Below are 13928 nucleotides of genomic sequence, written 5' to 3' on the forward strand. Positions count from 1 at the left end.
CTCTCTCTCTCTCTCGGGGATCACTCTCTCTCTCTCATGGAGGAGGGAGGGCGTACCTGTAGCCTCAGGTGGTAGGACAGGTGGGTCACTGTTATAGCACTCCTACTCCACCTGATGGCAGACAGTTGAATGCCAGGACTTACTGTACTATACTGAACATCTCACTTACAGAGAGAGAGAGAGAACAATACACCTGTAGGGACTGTACTTGTGCATGTGACATTAAACTTGAAACTTGAGACATACAGTACTTCCTGGTCACAAATGAAAGTACCTCAAAACAATTCCACACACATCACTGGGGTTGTTAGTGTGAGAAGGCAACCCAGGAAGTGCTGGTGTTTTCTCCCAGTCCCAGGGCCCAAGAAAGGGACAGCAGGTGCAGTCAGGTAGAGGAACAGAGATAAGCAAGACACTGGGGGGGATTCATTTCAGAGGTAAATCTGACTTCCAGCTGACTATTTTTACTCCTGAAACATTGTAGCTTAGTACTAACGTGTACAGTTTGTATAAACTGAAAGTGTTGTTGTATTATGTTTACTGTATTAGTAATACATAAGCTTGCAACTAAAAATGTAACATGCATATTTTTTCCATCCGCAAATTGGTTTAGATATTTCTTATGATTCTGTCAATTTCATTACTTGGCTACCACAAACCTAATATAGTGCTATTTTCTAGTGCTAAGCCTGTACAGAATAATGATGTCTCTAATATAGAATACATATGTTTATATTTAGACTTATGCGTGGGACAGAGTGTGTCACCTATTGCTATTGTAGTAATGAGCACAAGTATGCCATCCATCCTGCTTGTCAGTGGATGATGTTCCAAGTATGCCATCCATCCTGCTTGTCAGTGGACGATGATCCAATGTGTGTGTTTCATCTCTCAACATGGCCCAAACATCACACACATTTTAGCCAGATGCTTGTCAACTGATGTAATGGATCTGTCAATCACTGACTGACTGACTGACTGACTGACTGACTGACTGACTGACTGACTGACTGACTGACTGACTGACTGACTGACTGCTCAAGAATCACAGTCATGTGTCATTCTCATTCTCATTCATCTAACGCCCATTCAGGGTTGTGAGTGTGACAAGAGTTGACTTGTTTCAGCCTTGGTTTCAGTGTAGCTGGAATCAATTGACTGATATTTTTACTTATGGTTACCCTTCTCATGATACTGCTCTTTTGTCTTCATACTCTCAGTACTCCCATCCTGTCTTTTTCATACAGCTATCCTTCATGTCATAACTAAACACATTGATCGTGGACTACAGGAAAAGGCAGGCCGAACAGGCCCCCATTAACATCAACAGGGCTGTACTCGTGGAGCGGGTCAAAGGTTTCAAGTTCCTTGGTGTCTACATCACCAACAAACTATCATGGTCCAAACATACCAAGACAGTCGTGAAGACGGCACAACAAAACATTTTCCCCCTCAGGAGACTGAAAAGATTTGGCATGGGCCCCCAGATTCTCAAAAGGTTTTACAGCTGCACCATCGAGAGCATCCTGACTGGATGCATCACCGCTTGGTACGGCAACTGCTCGACATCTGACCGTAAGGAGCTACAGAGGGTAGGGCGAATGACCCAGTACATCACTGGGGCAAAGCTTCCTGCCATCCAGGACCTACATACAGTTGAAGTCAGAGGTTTACATACAACTTAGCGAAATACATTTAAACTCAGTTTTTCACAATTCCTGACATTTATTCCTAGTAAAAAGTCCCTGTTTTAGGTCAGTTAGGATCACCACTTCATTTTAAGAATGTGAAATGTCAGAATAATAGTAGATAGAATGATTTATTTCAGCTTTTATTTCTTTCATCACATTCCCAGTGGGTCAGAAGTTTACATACACTCAATTAGTATTTGGTAGCATTGCTTTTCAAATGTTTAACTTGGGTCAAACGTTTCGGGTACCCTTCCACAAGCTTCCCACAATAAGTGGAGTGAATTTTGGAGAATTCCTCTTGACAGAGCTAGTGTAACTGAGTCAGGTTTGTAGGCCTCCTTGCTCGCACACACTTTTTCAGTTCTGCCCACAAATTCTCTACAAGATTGAGACATAACGATGGCCATTATGGCCAAACAGTTCTATTTTTGTTTCATCAGACCAGAGGACATTTCTCCAAAAAAGTACGATCTTTGTCCCCATGTGCAGTTGCAAACCGTAGTCTGGCTTTTTTATGGCGGTTTTGGAGCAGTGGCTTCTTCCTTCCTGAGCGGCCTTTCAGGTTATGTCGATATAGGACTCATTTTACTGTGGATATAGATACTTTTGTACCTGTTTCCTCCAGCATCTTCACAAGGTCCTTTGCTGTTGTTCTGGGATTGATTTGCACTTTTTGCACCAAAGTCCGTTCATCTCTAGGAGACAGAACGCGTCTCCTTCCGGAGCGGTATGACAGCTGCGTGGTCCCATGGTGTTTATACTTGCGTACTATTGTTTGTACAGATGAACGTGGTACCTTTAGGCATTTGGAAATTGCTCCCAAGGATGAACCAGACTTGTGGAGGTCTACATTTTCTTTTCTGATGTCTTGGCTGATTTCTTTAGATTTTCCCATGATGTCAAGCAAAGAGGCACTGAGTTTGAAGGTAGACCTTGAAATACATCCACAGGTACACCTCCAATGGAGGAATTTTTCTGGAATTTTCCAAGTTGTATAAAGGCACAGTCAGTTTAGTGTATGTAAACTTCTGACCCACTGGAACTGTGATACAGTGAATTATAAGTGAAATAATCTGTTTGTAAACAATTGTTGGAAAAATTGTCCTAACCGACTTGCCAAAACTATAGTTTGTTAAAAATAAATTTGTGGAGTCCGTAAAAAACAAGTTTTAATGACTCGAACATAAGTTTATGTACATTTCCGACTTCAACTGTACTGTAATAGGCGGTGTCACAGACTCCAGTCACCCAAGTTGTAGACTGTTTTCTCTGCTACCGCACAGCAAGCGATACCAGAGCGCCAAGTCTCAGACCAAAAGGCTCCTCAACAGCTTCTACCCCCAAGCCATTAGACTGCTGAAGTCAGAAATTCTAAATCCCCCCCCCCCCCCCCCCTTGTACACTGCTGCTACTCACTGTTTGTTTGTTATCTATGCATAGTCACTTCGCCCCCACCTACATGTACAGATTACCTCAACCAACCTGTACCCCCGCACACTGACTCTGTACCGGTGCCCCCTGTATATAGCCTTGTTATTGTTATTCTTATTGTGTTACTTCTTATTTTCACTTTTTATTTTAGCCTACTTGGTAAATATTGTCTTCTTCTTGAACTGCACTGTTGGTTAAGGGCTTGTAAGTAAGCATTTCACGGTACACTTGTTGTATTTGGCACATGTGACAATAAGGTTTGATTTGATTTGCATTGGTGTTTGTTCTTCACTGGTTGTCCTTTTCTTGTGGCAACAGGTCACAAATCTTGCTGCTGTGATTACACACTGGTATTTCACCTAATAGATATGGGAGTTAATCAAAATTGGATTTGTTTTCAAATTCTTTGTTGGTCTGTGTAATCTTAGGGAAATAGATGTCTCTAATATGGTCATACATTTGGCAAGAGGTTAGGAAGTGCAGCTCAGTTTCCACATTTTGTGGGCAGTGTGCACATAGCCTGTCTTCTCTTCGTCTACAGCGACGTTTCTCAATAGCAAGGCTATGCTCACTGAATCTGTACATAGTCAAAGCTTTTCTTAAAACTTCTTCAGGATCGGTGTCCCATCTGCGGGACGGTTTAGCTAACTTAGGCTAATGTGATTAGCATGAGGTTGTAAGAAACAAAACAAAAGAATCCTAGGACATAGACATATTTGATATGGGCAGAAAGCTTAAATTCTTGTTCATCTAAGTGCACTGTCCAATTTACAGTAGCTATTAGAGTGAAAGAAAGAATACCATGGTATTGTTTGAGGAGAGTGCACAATTATGACCTTGAAAATGTATGAATAAACCAATTAGGCACATTTCGGCAGTCTTGATACAACATTTTGAATAGATATGCAATACTTCACTGGATCACTTTAAAACTTTGCACATACAGTGCAACTGTCTAAATTGCGCCTGGGCTAGAATAATTCATTATGAGCTTTCTCTTGCATTTCAAAGATGATGGTACAAAAAAAATACAAAATACGGTTGTTTTTTTCTTTGTATTATCTTTTACCAGATCTAATGTGTTATATTCTCCTACATTCCTTTAACATTTCCACAAACTTCAAAGTGTTTCCTTTCAAATGGTATCACGAATATTTCTATCCTTACTTCAGGTCCTGAGCTACAGGGTATTAGATTTGGGTATGTCATTTTAGGTGAAAATTGGAAAAAAAGGGTCAGATCCTTTAAAGAGATTCATTTTGGGTCAGTCACAGTGGTCAGGTATTCTGCCGCTGTGTACTCTCTGTTTAGGGCCAAATAACATTCTAGTTTGCTCTGTTTTTTGTTAATTCTTTCCATGTGCCAAGTAATTCTCTTTTTTTCTGCTCTGCATGCATTATTTGGTGTTTTACGTTGTACACGGAGGATATTTTTGCTAAATTCTGTATGCAGAGTCTCAATTTGGTGTTTGTCCCATTTTGTGAATTCTTGTTTGGTGAGCAGACCCCAGACCTCACAACCATAAAGGGCAATGGGTTCTATAACTGATTCCAATATTTTTTGCCAGATCCTACTTGGTATGTCAAATTTTATTTTATTTTTGATGGCGTAGAAGGCCCTTCTTGCCTTGTCTCTCAGATCATTCACAGCTTTGTGGAAGTTATCTGTGGCGCTGATGTTTAGACCGAGGTATGTATCGTTTTTTTTTGTGTGCTCTAGGGTAACGGTGTCTAGATGGAATTTGTATTTGTAGTCCTGGCAACTGGACCTTTTTTGGAACACCATTATTTCTGACTTACTGAGATTTACTGTCAGGGCCCAGGTCTGACTGAATCTGTGCAGAACATCTAGGTTCTGCTGTAGGCCCTCCTTGGTTGGTGACAGAAGCACCAGATCATCAGCAAACAGTAGACATTTGATTTCAGATTCTAGTAGGGTGAGGCCGGGTGCTGCAGACTGTTCTAGTGCCCTCGCCAATTTGTTGATATATATGTTGAAGAGGGTGGGGCTCTCCCTCTTTCTCCTGCACCCCTTCCCTCACTCTCTCACTTCCTCGCTCCTTCCCTCTCTTTCTCTTCACTATCTTATTCTCTCTCCCTTTCTCTCCCCCTCCATTTCTCTCCCTCACCTCCTCCCTCTCTGTCTTTCACTCTCTCTTTCTTTGCTCCCACTGTCCTCCAGCTGCACCAGATGATTGGTCACTCTGCATTATAAGCACATGAGAGTTTTGATGGAGAGCTGAGAAAGACAGGCATTAAGATATTAATAATTGCCTTGGGAGGGGAAGAAGGGAGGGAAGGAGTGAGAGATGAAGGAGTGACTCAGATAGATACTACCTCTGTCCAGGGCTGATTGAAATGTCATGAGGCTCATTTAATGACCTGAGAGTGTACTTCTGCTGCTTGAAGGAGCAGTATTCGATGAAATGATTACAATTACAATTGTGGGGGACACTCTTCTGGCTTTCTAGCAGCGTGATAAAGAATAATGGGTATCATTAAGTAGGAGAAAATGAAATGCCTACAAGACTTATAGATTGACCAATAAGCTTTAGGTGATCAATACTCTTTATGACGATCCTCCTCAGCGGCCAGTATCATTACTGATCATCCAGATCACAACTAAGAGAGAGAGCCTTTATTCAGAAAGTTCTTTAGAGGGAAAATTAGATGCAATTTACCTCAAAATGAAGACTGTGATTAGAGCAGAAAATGGTCAAAACCACAATACAACAAAGATGAACATCAATAGTACTCTTCTCTTTTCAGATGCTACAACAATAGAATGTAAAGCGGTTACATCTGCCCCTCTCACCCCATTCAGCTCTCCTATCAATGTTTCTCTGTATTGTGTCTGAGCCCAGCACAGTATTGGGTGTATACAGTACAATGCCAAGCAGATCATTAACCCTGTGTGTTGTATACTGTCTGTGTGTTGTATACCTTTGTACCACGGTGTCCAGCCAGCCAGCCATATTGTCAGATTGTTCTCACAGACAGACAGACAGACAGACAGACAGACAGACAGACAGACAGACAGACAGACAGACAGACAGACAGACAGACAGACAGACAGACAGACAGACAGACAGACAGACAGACAGACAGACAGACAGACAGACAGACAGACAGACAGACAGACAGACAGACAGACAGACAGACAGACAGACAGACAGACAGACAGACAGACAGACAGACAGACAGACAGACAGACAGACAGACAGACAGACAGACAGACAGACAGACAGACAGACAGACAGACAGACAGACAGACAGACAGACAGACAGACAGACAGACAGACCTTTGCTCCTGTCTGTGTCCACCCATCTGACATGCTGACAGGTCGTTGTCTCAGTCTCAACTCCTGGCACAAATCACCATGCACACACTTCCTTCCGTCACCAAGGCAACGCCCCGTATTTCCAAGGCAACACCTTACCTTTGTCTAGTGAGGAGTCTGGAGTCCCAAAGTCCATGAGGCTGGAGATCTCTGTCTGGTAACAGATATCGCTCACCACCGACTTCTGCCTGTAATTACCGGCAGGATCTGTCAGAAAAAACACAATAGGACATATGACATCAGACCAACAACAGGGACTAGCATCATTGAGATGTACAATAACGTTATGTTGACAACAGATCTCTTCAGGAAGACGTCTTTCTAAAGAGGAAGGACAGTTATTATTAGCATTTACAAAGCCAAGAGGCACTAACATGACTCACACAGGTGGTGAATAGCTGCGTGTCTGTGTGTGTGATTGTGTGTACATGTGTGCATACGTGCGCGTGTGAAAGAGTGACAGAAAGAGAAAGAAAGAGTGAGCGAGTAATCAAATGAGTCACTGTCTGCGTTAAACTTGTGATGTGATGTAACTTCCATACACACTGCTGAGAGGTTTTCAAAAACAAACAATTATGTTTGAAATTGGAAGAGCCATTATAGATATGAATTGAGTTTGACAGGCACTATTCTAATGAACAATACAGCTAATAGATTTTTGCATGTTTAACAATTGCAGGAGAAATGGGAGGAGGACAATTTTCATACAGATCATCCACTGTCTCATTCCTTTTCACACTTTTTCTCTCATACTGTCTCTATCTTGCTCCGCCAAACTTTTTTGCGTCCAGTACAATGATTTAATGGTTTTGATCGAACTCTGCTGCTTGAGCTCTACAGGTGACGGTTCATCTGCTGTCCGTCTCTATCCTCTCTCTATCCTCTCTGTCCTCCTCTCTCTCCCCTCTCTGTCCTCCTCTCTCTCCTCCTCTTTATCTTTCTCTCTCTCCCCTCCTCTTCATCCTCCTCTCTCTCCTCTCTATCCTCCTCTCTCTGCTCCTCCTCTCTGCTCCTCCTCTCTGCTCCTCCCCCACTTTCCACTGATAGTTCTGTTTTTATTAACTCATGTCATTTTCCGCTCTAAACGTGAACCGAGGAAAGGCACCAGCTAACTCTCATTATAAACTGAATGGTTCGAGCCCTGAATGCTGATTGTCTGACAGCCATGGTATATCAGACCATCACCTAATATCAGACCACTAGGACCAAATTCTTATTTTCAATGACAGCCTAGGAACAGTGGGTTAACTGCCTTGTTCAGAGGCAGAACGACAGATTTGTACCTTGCCAGCTCAGGGATTCGAACTTGCAACCTTTAAGTTACTAGCCCACCGCTCTAACCACTAGGCTACCCTGCCGCAGCAGAATTTGTTCTAAACTGACTTGCCTAGTAAAATAAAAAATATACCACGGGTATGACAAAACATTTATTTTCACTGCTCTAATTACGGTGATAACCAGTTTATAATAGCAATAAAGCACCTCAGGGGTTTGTGATATATAGCCAATATACCACGGCTAAGGGCTGTATCCAGGCACTCCACTCTGCGTCGCGCATAAGAACAGCCCTTAGCCGTGGTTTATTGGCCATATACAACACCAACTCAGGCCTTATTACTTCATTATACGATTCTTTCTTTTCCTCTTCCTCTGCCTAATCCTCCTCCTCCTCCTCCACCACCACCTCCTCTTCCTTCCCCACTCCCTCCTCATCATCCTCCACCTCGTCCACCTCCACCACCTCTTCATCATCCTCCACCTCCTCCTCCACCACCTCCTTCTCCTACTCTTCCGGCTATGAGGGACTATAAAAGAAACACATGTTCACAGGAGAGGTGGCAGCAATATTTCTGCATGAACATGAAGTCATTTTCTAGAGCAGGCCCAAAACGTCAAAAAGTGAGATAATTTCTTCAGAAGATAGCGTCCCTGGCATTGATCTGCCGTTCTTCTCGCTAAAGAATAAACGTGTTCCGAGACAGGCTATTCCCATACTGGTCACGTACAGGAGCTCTCGTTGTCTGGTGTACAACTGTATCATGACAAGACACTGGATCCATTTTAATCATTTAGCAGACGCTCTTACCCAGAGACCCAAGGTTAACCCAAGGTTAAGTGACTTGCTCAAGGGCACATCGGCATATTTTTCTCCTAGTCAGCTCGGGGATTTGAACCAGCGACCTTTCGGTTACTCTAAAACGCCAGGCTATCTGCTTCTCCGAACACAACCCTGATCTGTCAGCTAGTTCACAGGCACACCTCTCTTCATCTTCTATTCTGTCGTGTCTCTCTTTTGGTGTTCAGCAGTGAAACACTACAGGCTCCATAGCGGAGCAATGATAAACAGGCTTACAGGCAAGAGAATAAAATTAAATCTAACTTTCAACTTTCAATTGGTTGCCTCTTGTGTCTGTCATTCAATTAAGTTATAATGCCAGAGAAGCCGGTGTTTGGAGGATATATTGGCACGGGTGTTGTTAGAAAACCGCGCCAATATATCCTCCGAACACCGGCTTCAAGGCCATTATCAGTTTTATACAATGGGTTACCAACATATTCAAATAATGATTGGCATATTTCCATAATTTTTTTACAGTATAGTCCCGACACAAATCTAGGGTTGCTACCGAAGCCGGCTGGTTGTTCGTTCTATTGGTTCAGTTTCCAGAGACGTGGCCCAGTCGTTAAGTATTCTTGTTCTAAATCTATGGACGTGACCCAGTCGTTTGTTCTAAATGTTCCCTTGCCATGATGGCTGACAACATTCTTATCCCTTGCTTGCTAGCTAGCCAACTTCAGCTAACACAGTCATGTCAAACAGCGCAGCTAGAATAACAACAAAGTAGCTGCATCTGCAATTGTTTATGCTGTTTTCTAGTGATTTTGGGGGGATACATTCATAACATTGAGCTAATGATGTGCGATTTCACCTGGCATAAAAAACTTGCTCTCTCGCCAGGCTGCTGTTCAGAAGAGATAGCCAACTACACAGCTAACAATATCACTTCAAATTTAAGCTGGAATGACAGCAAACTGCATTTTGTGTTTTTCTATTGACATTTCTTCGTATATATCCATAAAAATTATGCTGATTCATTATTTTGACTGGCTGAGAAAAGCTTTCAGCCTGTCTGTCTCGTCCCGACACGTTTATTACGATGGGACAGTTGGAGTTGGAAATTCCATATTGAAACAATGTTGCAAATGTCCGAGAGACAAATCTCCGCTGTTGAAAACCAAATGCTAGTCAAAAAGAAATGGGAGATAATGTGTAGATGTTTTTTACAGTGGAGATTTAAAAATTGCCTGGCTGGGCTGATGAGACAGTGGATTGCGCAGTCAGATGCAAGAGTGAATACGCATTTCAACGTCATAGCCTTAGCCGTTGGTAATTTAACCAATCAGCATCCAGAATTAGACCCACCCATTGTATAAGCAAGGGATAATCAACAAGAGGCTATGCGTTCTATGGAAAATAACGTGGAAGGTGTGTTCTAACCTTCCACGGAGTTGCATTATTTTCCAGAGAAAGCATAGAGCCACGAGTTGACTTCCCTTTTATACCATGGCTATAATTTAACACCTTTGCCGCTAGAAATGTGTTCAACATCCACTGAAGTAGCTAGCAAGTTTACTAGATAGGACAGTATCTAGTTGCCTTGGTAACCAGACTTGCTAGTTTAGCTAACCAAACCATCCGTCCTAGCTTGCTATTATGAAAATCCAATTCAACAATGCCAATAATGTTTTCAATTAGACTTTTGCTTTCAAAAGCGGCTCAAACATGTAACATGTAAGAATGAACCATAGCCATTGAATTGTATGGTGCAAATATACCGTGCGTTATTCGCCTTATGTAGCCCCGCCTACTTGACCCAGTTCCATTCGAACACGATTGTGTTGGTGTTTCCGTTTGACAAATTCTGTCAACGCTAGCAAATTATCCCAGAGCGGTGGCTAATAATGGTGGCTAATAATTTAAAAACGTGCATCATTAACACATCTTAACAAATAAACAAAAACAAAACATTGCTCACATTTATGAATTTTTTGTACCATGTTTTTGTGCTGCTACCATGTTGTGTTGCTACCATGTTGTTGTCATGTTTTGCTGCCTTGTTATGTTGTTGCCTTAGGTCTCTCTTTATGTAGTGTTGTGTCTCTCTTGTTGTGATGTGTGTTTTGTCCTATATTTATATTGTATTTGTTTTTTTAATCCCAGGCCACCATCCCCGCAGGATGCCTGTTGTTAGGCCGTCATTGTAAATAAGAATTTGTTCTTAACTGACTTGTCTAGTTAAATAAAGGTTATATAAATACATTTGGGAACACACACAAATCGCTTCACCAGGAGGAGGGAAAAGGATTGGCATTTTTGAAGGCCGATGTTCAGCTCAGCCAATCAAGCAGCTCTTACCACTCTGCTTGGTCACTTGTATCCAACAAAGGATCAGTAGAGACGGCTAGATGCGCTTGCATCGCTGACCTTGGAAAGTCATGCAGCCTCAATTTTGTGGAAGGTAGGCTAATAATGCACGCTCTAGAATGCTCTTCAAGCCAATCAGAAATGAGTATTCAACAATGCCATAGTATAATACTACATGCATCTAGAGTAGTAGTTGGATAGGGTGGGTTCATATCTAAACTATTACAAAAGCTACTAAATCCAGATGGAGAAAAAGCTGTCTGAAACATTGTACGCTTAAGGTCAATGTGATGATATCGTAGTATTAAAGATAAACATATTCATTAGTAAGGAGGCTGTGACCAAAGCAAAAAGGCGCCGGTAGGCAAAAGGCGTCGTTAGTGAGGCAGGCAAAAACTATCATACACGGGAGGAGTAAATGACCAGAAAAATAGAGCTCCGAAGAGAAGTGTGTCAAAAACAAACAATACCTCACAAAGATGGGGTGCAAAGAGCTGAACTAAATAGTGTGTGGTATTGACTGTGAACAGAATGCAGGTGATTGGGATCTGGAGTGTGAGCTGCGTTCAGAGGATGTCACGCGGAGCGGAACAGGTGAACAGACGAGATGAGGTAACCAAGGTATTTATTGAAACACGGGGGGAAGATTGAGTGCAGGCCAGGGGAAGCTCGGGCGAGTTGCTGGAAACCAGGTACGGAGGCTGGAGCGAGAGGTGTGGGGGGTAAGCAGGTCCGGAGGGGTAAGCAGGTAAGCAGGTCCAGAGGGGAATCCAAGGGAGCGTAGAGTGGGGAATCCAGGACAGAGTAGCAGGACTGACAAGAAGTTGGATTGGAGACAGTGACCAGAGTCAGAGCGGGCAGAACTGTAGCGGAGAGGAAAACAGCATCAGGCAAAGGAAAACAGGCACAACAGGAACAAACAGCTAGAACCATGGACTGACTGGGCAGAGATTACAATGTGGCAGTGGCAGGACTGAGTATTTGTAGAGGTCTTGATTATGGAACAGTTTGCAGCTGGTGGGGATCTGCTGACTCCCGCACACCTGTCTCCACCCACCCACACAATCACACACACACACAGAGAGAGGGAGAGGGAGAGAGCACTGGGGCAGTGGTGGCAGGTCAATGAGACACTGGATGAGCACTAGAGGGCGGGGCAGGAGCAGATGTGACAGGGGATCTATGTGAGTGAGAGTGTGGGCTGGAAAGTGAGCTGCGTTCAGGGGATCTACGTGTATGAGAGTGTGAGTTGGAAGCAGATGTTACAATCAGCCATTTCCAGCTACAATAGTCATTTACAACATTAACAATGTCTACACTGTATTTCTGATCAATTTGATGTCATTTTAATGGAGGTAGCCTAGTGGTCAGAGCATTGGACTAATAACCGCAAGATTGCAAGATCAAATCCCTGGGCTGACAAGCAAATATTCGTTCTGCCCCTGAACAAGGCAGTTAACCCACTGTTCCTGGGCTGTCATTGAAATTAAGAATTTGTTCTTAACTGACTTGCCTAGTTAAATAAATGTACATGGGTTTTATAATGTTGTATTTTTTTTCCCCCAACCCCACTTTTCATCAATTTGTATAGCAGACCCTCATGCCAAAATGAGTCAAAATATTTTTTGAAGTCAACAAAGCATGAGAAGACCTTGCCTTTGTTTTGGTTTATTTGTTTGTCACTTAAGGTTTGCAGGGTGAATATATAATCTGTCATACAGTAATTTGGTATAAAGCCAATTTGACATTTGCTCAGTACATTGTTTTCACTGAGGAAATGTACTGGTCTACTGTTAATGATAGTGCAGAGGATTTACCCAAGGTTGCGGGATGCATATCCCACGGTAGTTATCGGGGTCCAATTTGTCTCAAATTTTGTGGATTGTGGTTATCAGTCCTTGGTTCCAAATATTGGGGAAGATGCCAGAGCTGAGGATGATGGTAAAAAGTTTAAGTATAGCCAATTGGAATGTGTGGTCTGTATATTTGATCATTTCATTGAGGATACCATCAACACCACAGGCCTTTTTGGGTTGGAGTGTTTTTATTTTGTCCTGAAGTTCATTCAATGTAATTGGGGAATCCAGTGGGTTCTGGTAGTCTTTAATAGCTGATTCTAAGATTTGTAATTGATCATGTATACTGTATGTTGTTGCTGTTTGTTCTTTTTTATAGAGCCAAAAAGATTGGAGAAGTGGTTTATCCACACATCTCCATTTTCGATAGATAACTCTTCGTGATGTTGTTTGTTTAGTGTGTTCCAATTTTCCCAGAAGTGGTTAGATTCCATGGATTCTTCAATTACATGAAGCTGATTTCTGATGTGCTGTTCCTTCTTTTTCCGTAGTGTATTTCTGTATTGTTTTAGTGTTTCACCATGGTGAAGGTGTAGACTCAAGTTTTCTGGGTCTTTATGTTCGGAAACCCCGTGTCTGTAACACCGTAAAATATGTGCAACAGCAAGAATATGGCGAGTTATGAAGTTATGAAAACTGGGTGTTCCAAGTATACAGATTTGACGTTATTCTTGCAGAAAAATGTAATGTAAATGTAAATGTGTCCTTCACGATTTTCCCAAACGTATCTGGGTGACTTCACATTCAATGTCATGTAGCTTGCTCATACCTCAAGTTATCAGTCTGAAACTTTGCACATACACTGCTGCCCTCTTCTGGACACCATTGGAATTACAACCAGAGTGATGGCTAGATGTGGGACCTTTCTGTTGCATTTCAAAGATGGTGGTAGACAGAAAAAACGTTTTTTTCTTTGTATTTTCTTCTACCAGATCTATTGTGTTATATTCTCCTACATTCAATTCAGATGTCCACAAACTTCAAAGTGTTTCCTTTCAAATGGTACCAAGAATATGCATATCCTTGCTTCAGGGCCTGAGCTACAGGCAGTTAGATTTGGGTATGTCATTTTAGGAGAATAATGAAAAAAGGGGGCTATCCCTAAGAAGTTCGTTAGGATCCAAACCTGTGAGAACTAGTTATGATCAAAAGAACGTGATCATCCAAATCTGTGGGAACTAGTT

The 13928-nt window shown here is 42.3% G+C and overlaps 1 protein-coding gene across 7 annotated transcripts in view; it reads right to left on the reverse strand.

The window, feature by feature from the left end:
- Window positions 1–13928, reverse strand: part of LOC139555316 (kazrin-like) — a 301708-nt gene that overhangs the window by 68636 nt on the left and 219144 nt on the right. For all 7 annotated transcript variants that reach the window (XR_011670986.1, XM_071369024.1, XM_071369041.1 and 4 more), the window contains one exon: window positions 6562–6669. Coding sequence is in view for 6 of the 7 variants with exons in the window: in XM_071369024.1 (XP_071225125.1) it covers window positions 6562–6669 (108 nt within the window). In the remaining variant the exon portion in view is untranslated. The remainder of the gene's footprint in view (window positions 1–6561; window positions 6670–13928) is intronic.

This window comes from Salvelinus alpinus, chromosome 2 (assembly GCF_045679555.1).
Source record: "Salvelinus alpinus chromosome 2, SLU_Salpinus.1, whole genome shotgun sequence".
Lineage (NCBI taxonomy): Eukaryota > Metazoa > Chordata > Actinopteri > Salmoniformes > Salmonidae > Salvelinus > Salvelinus alpinus.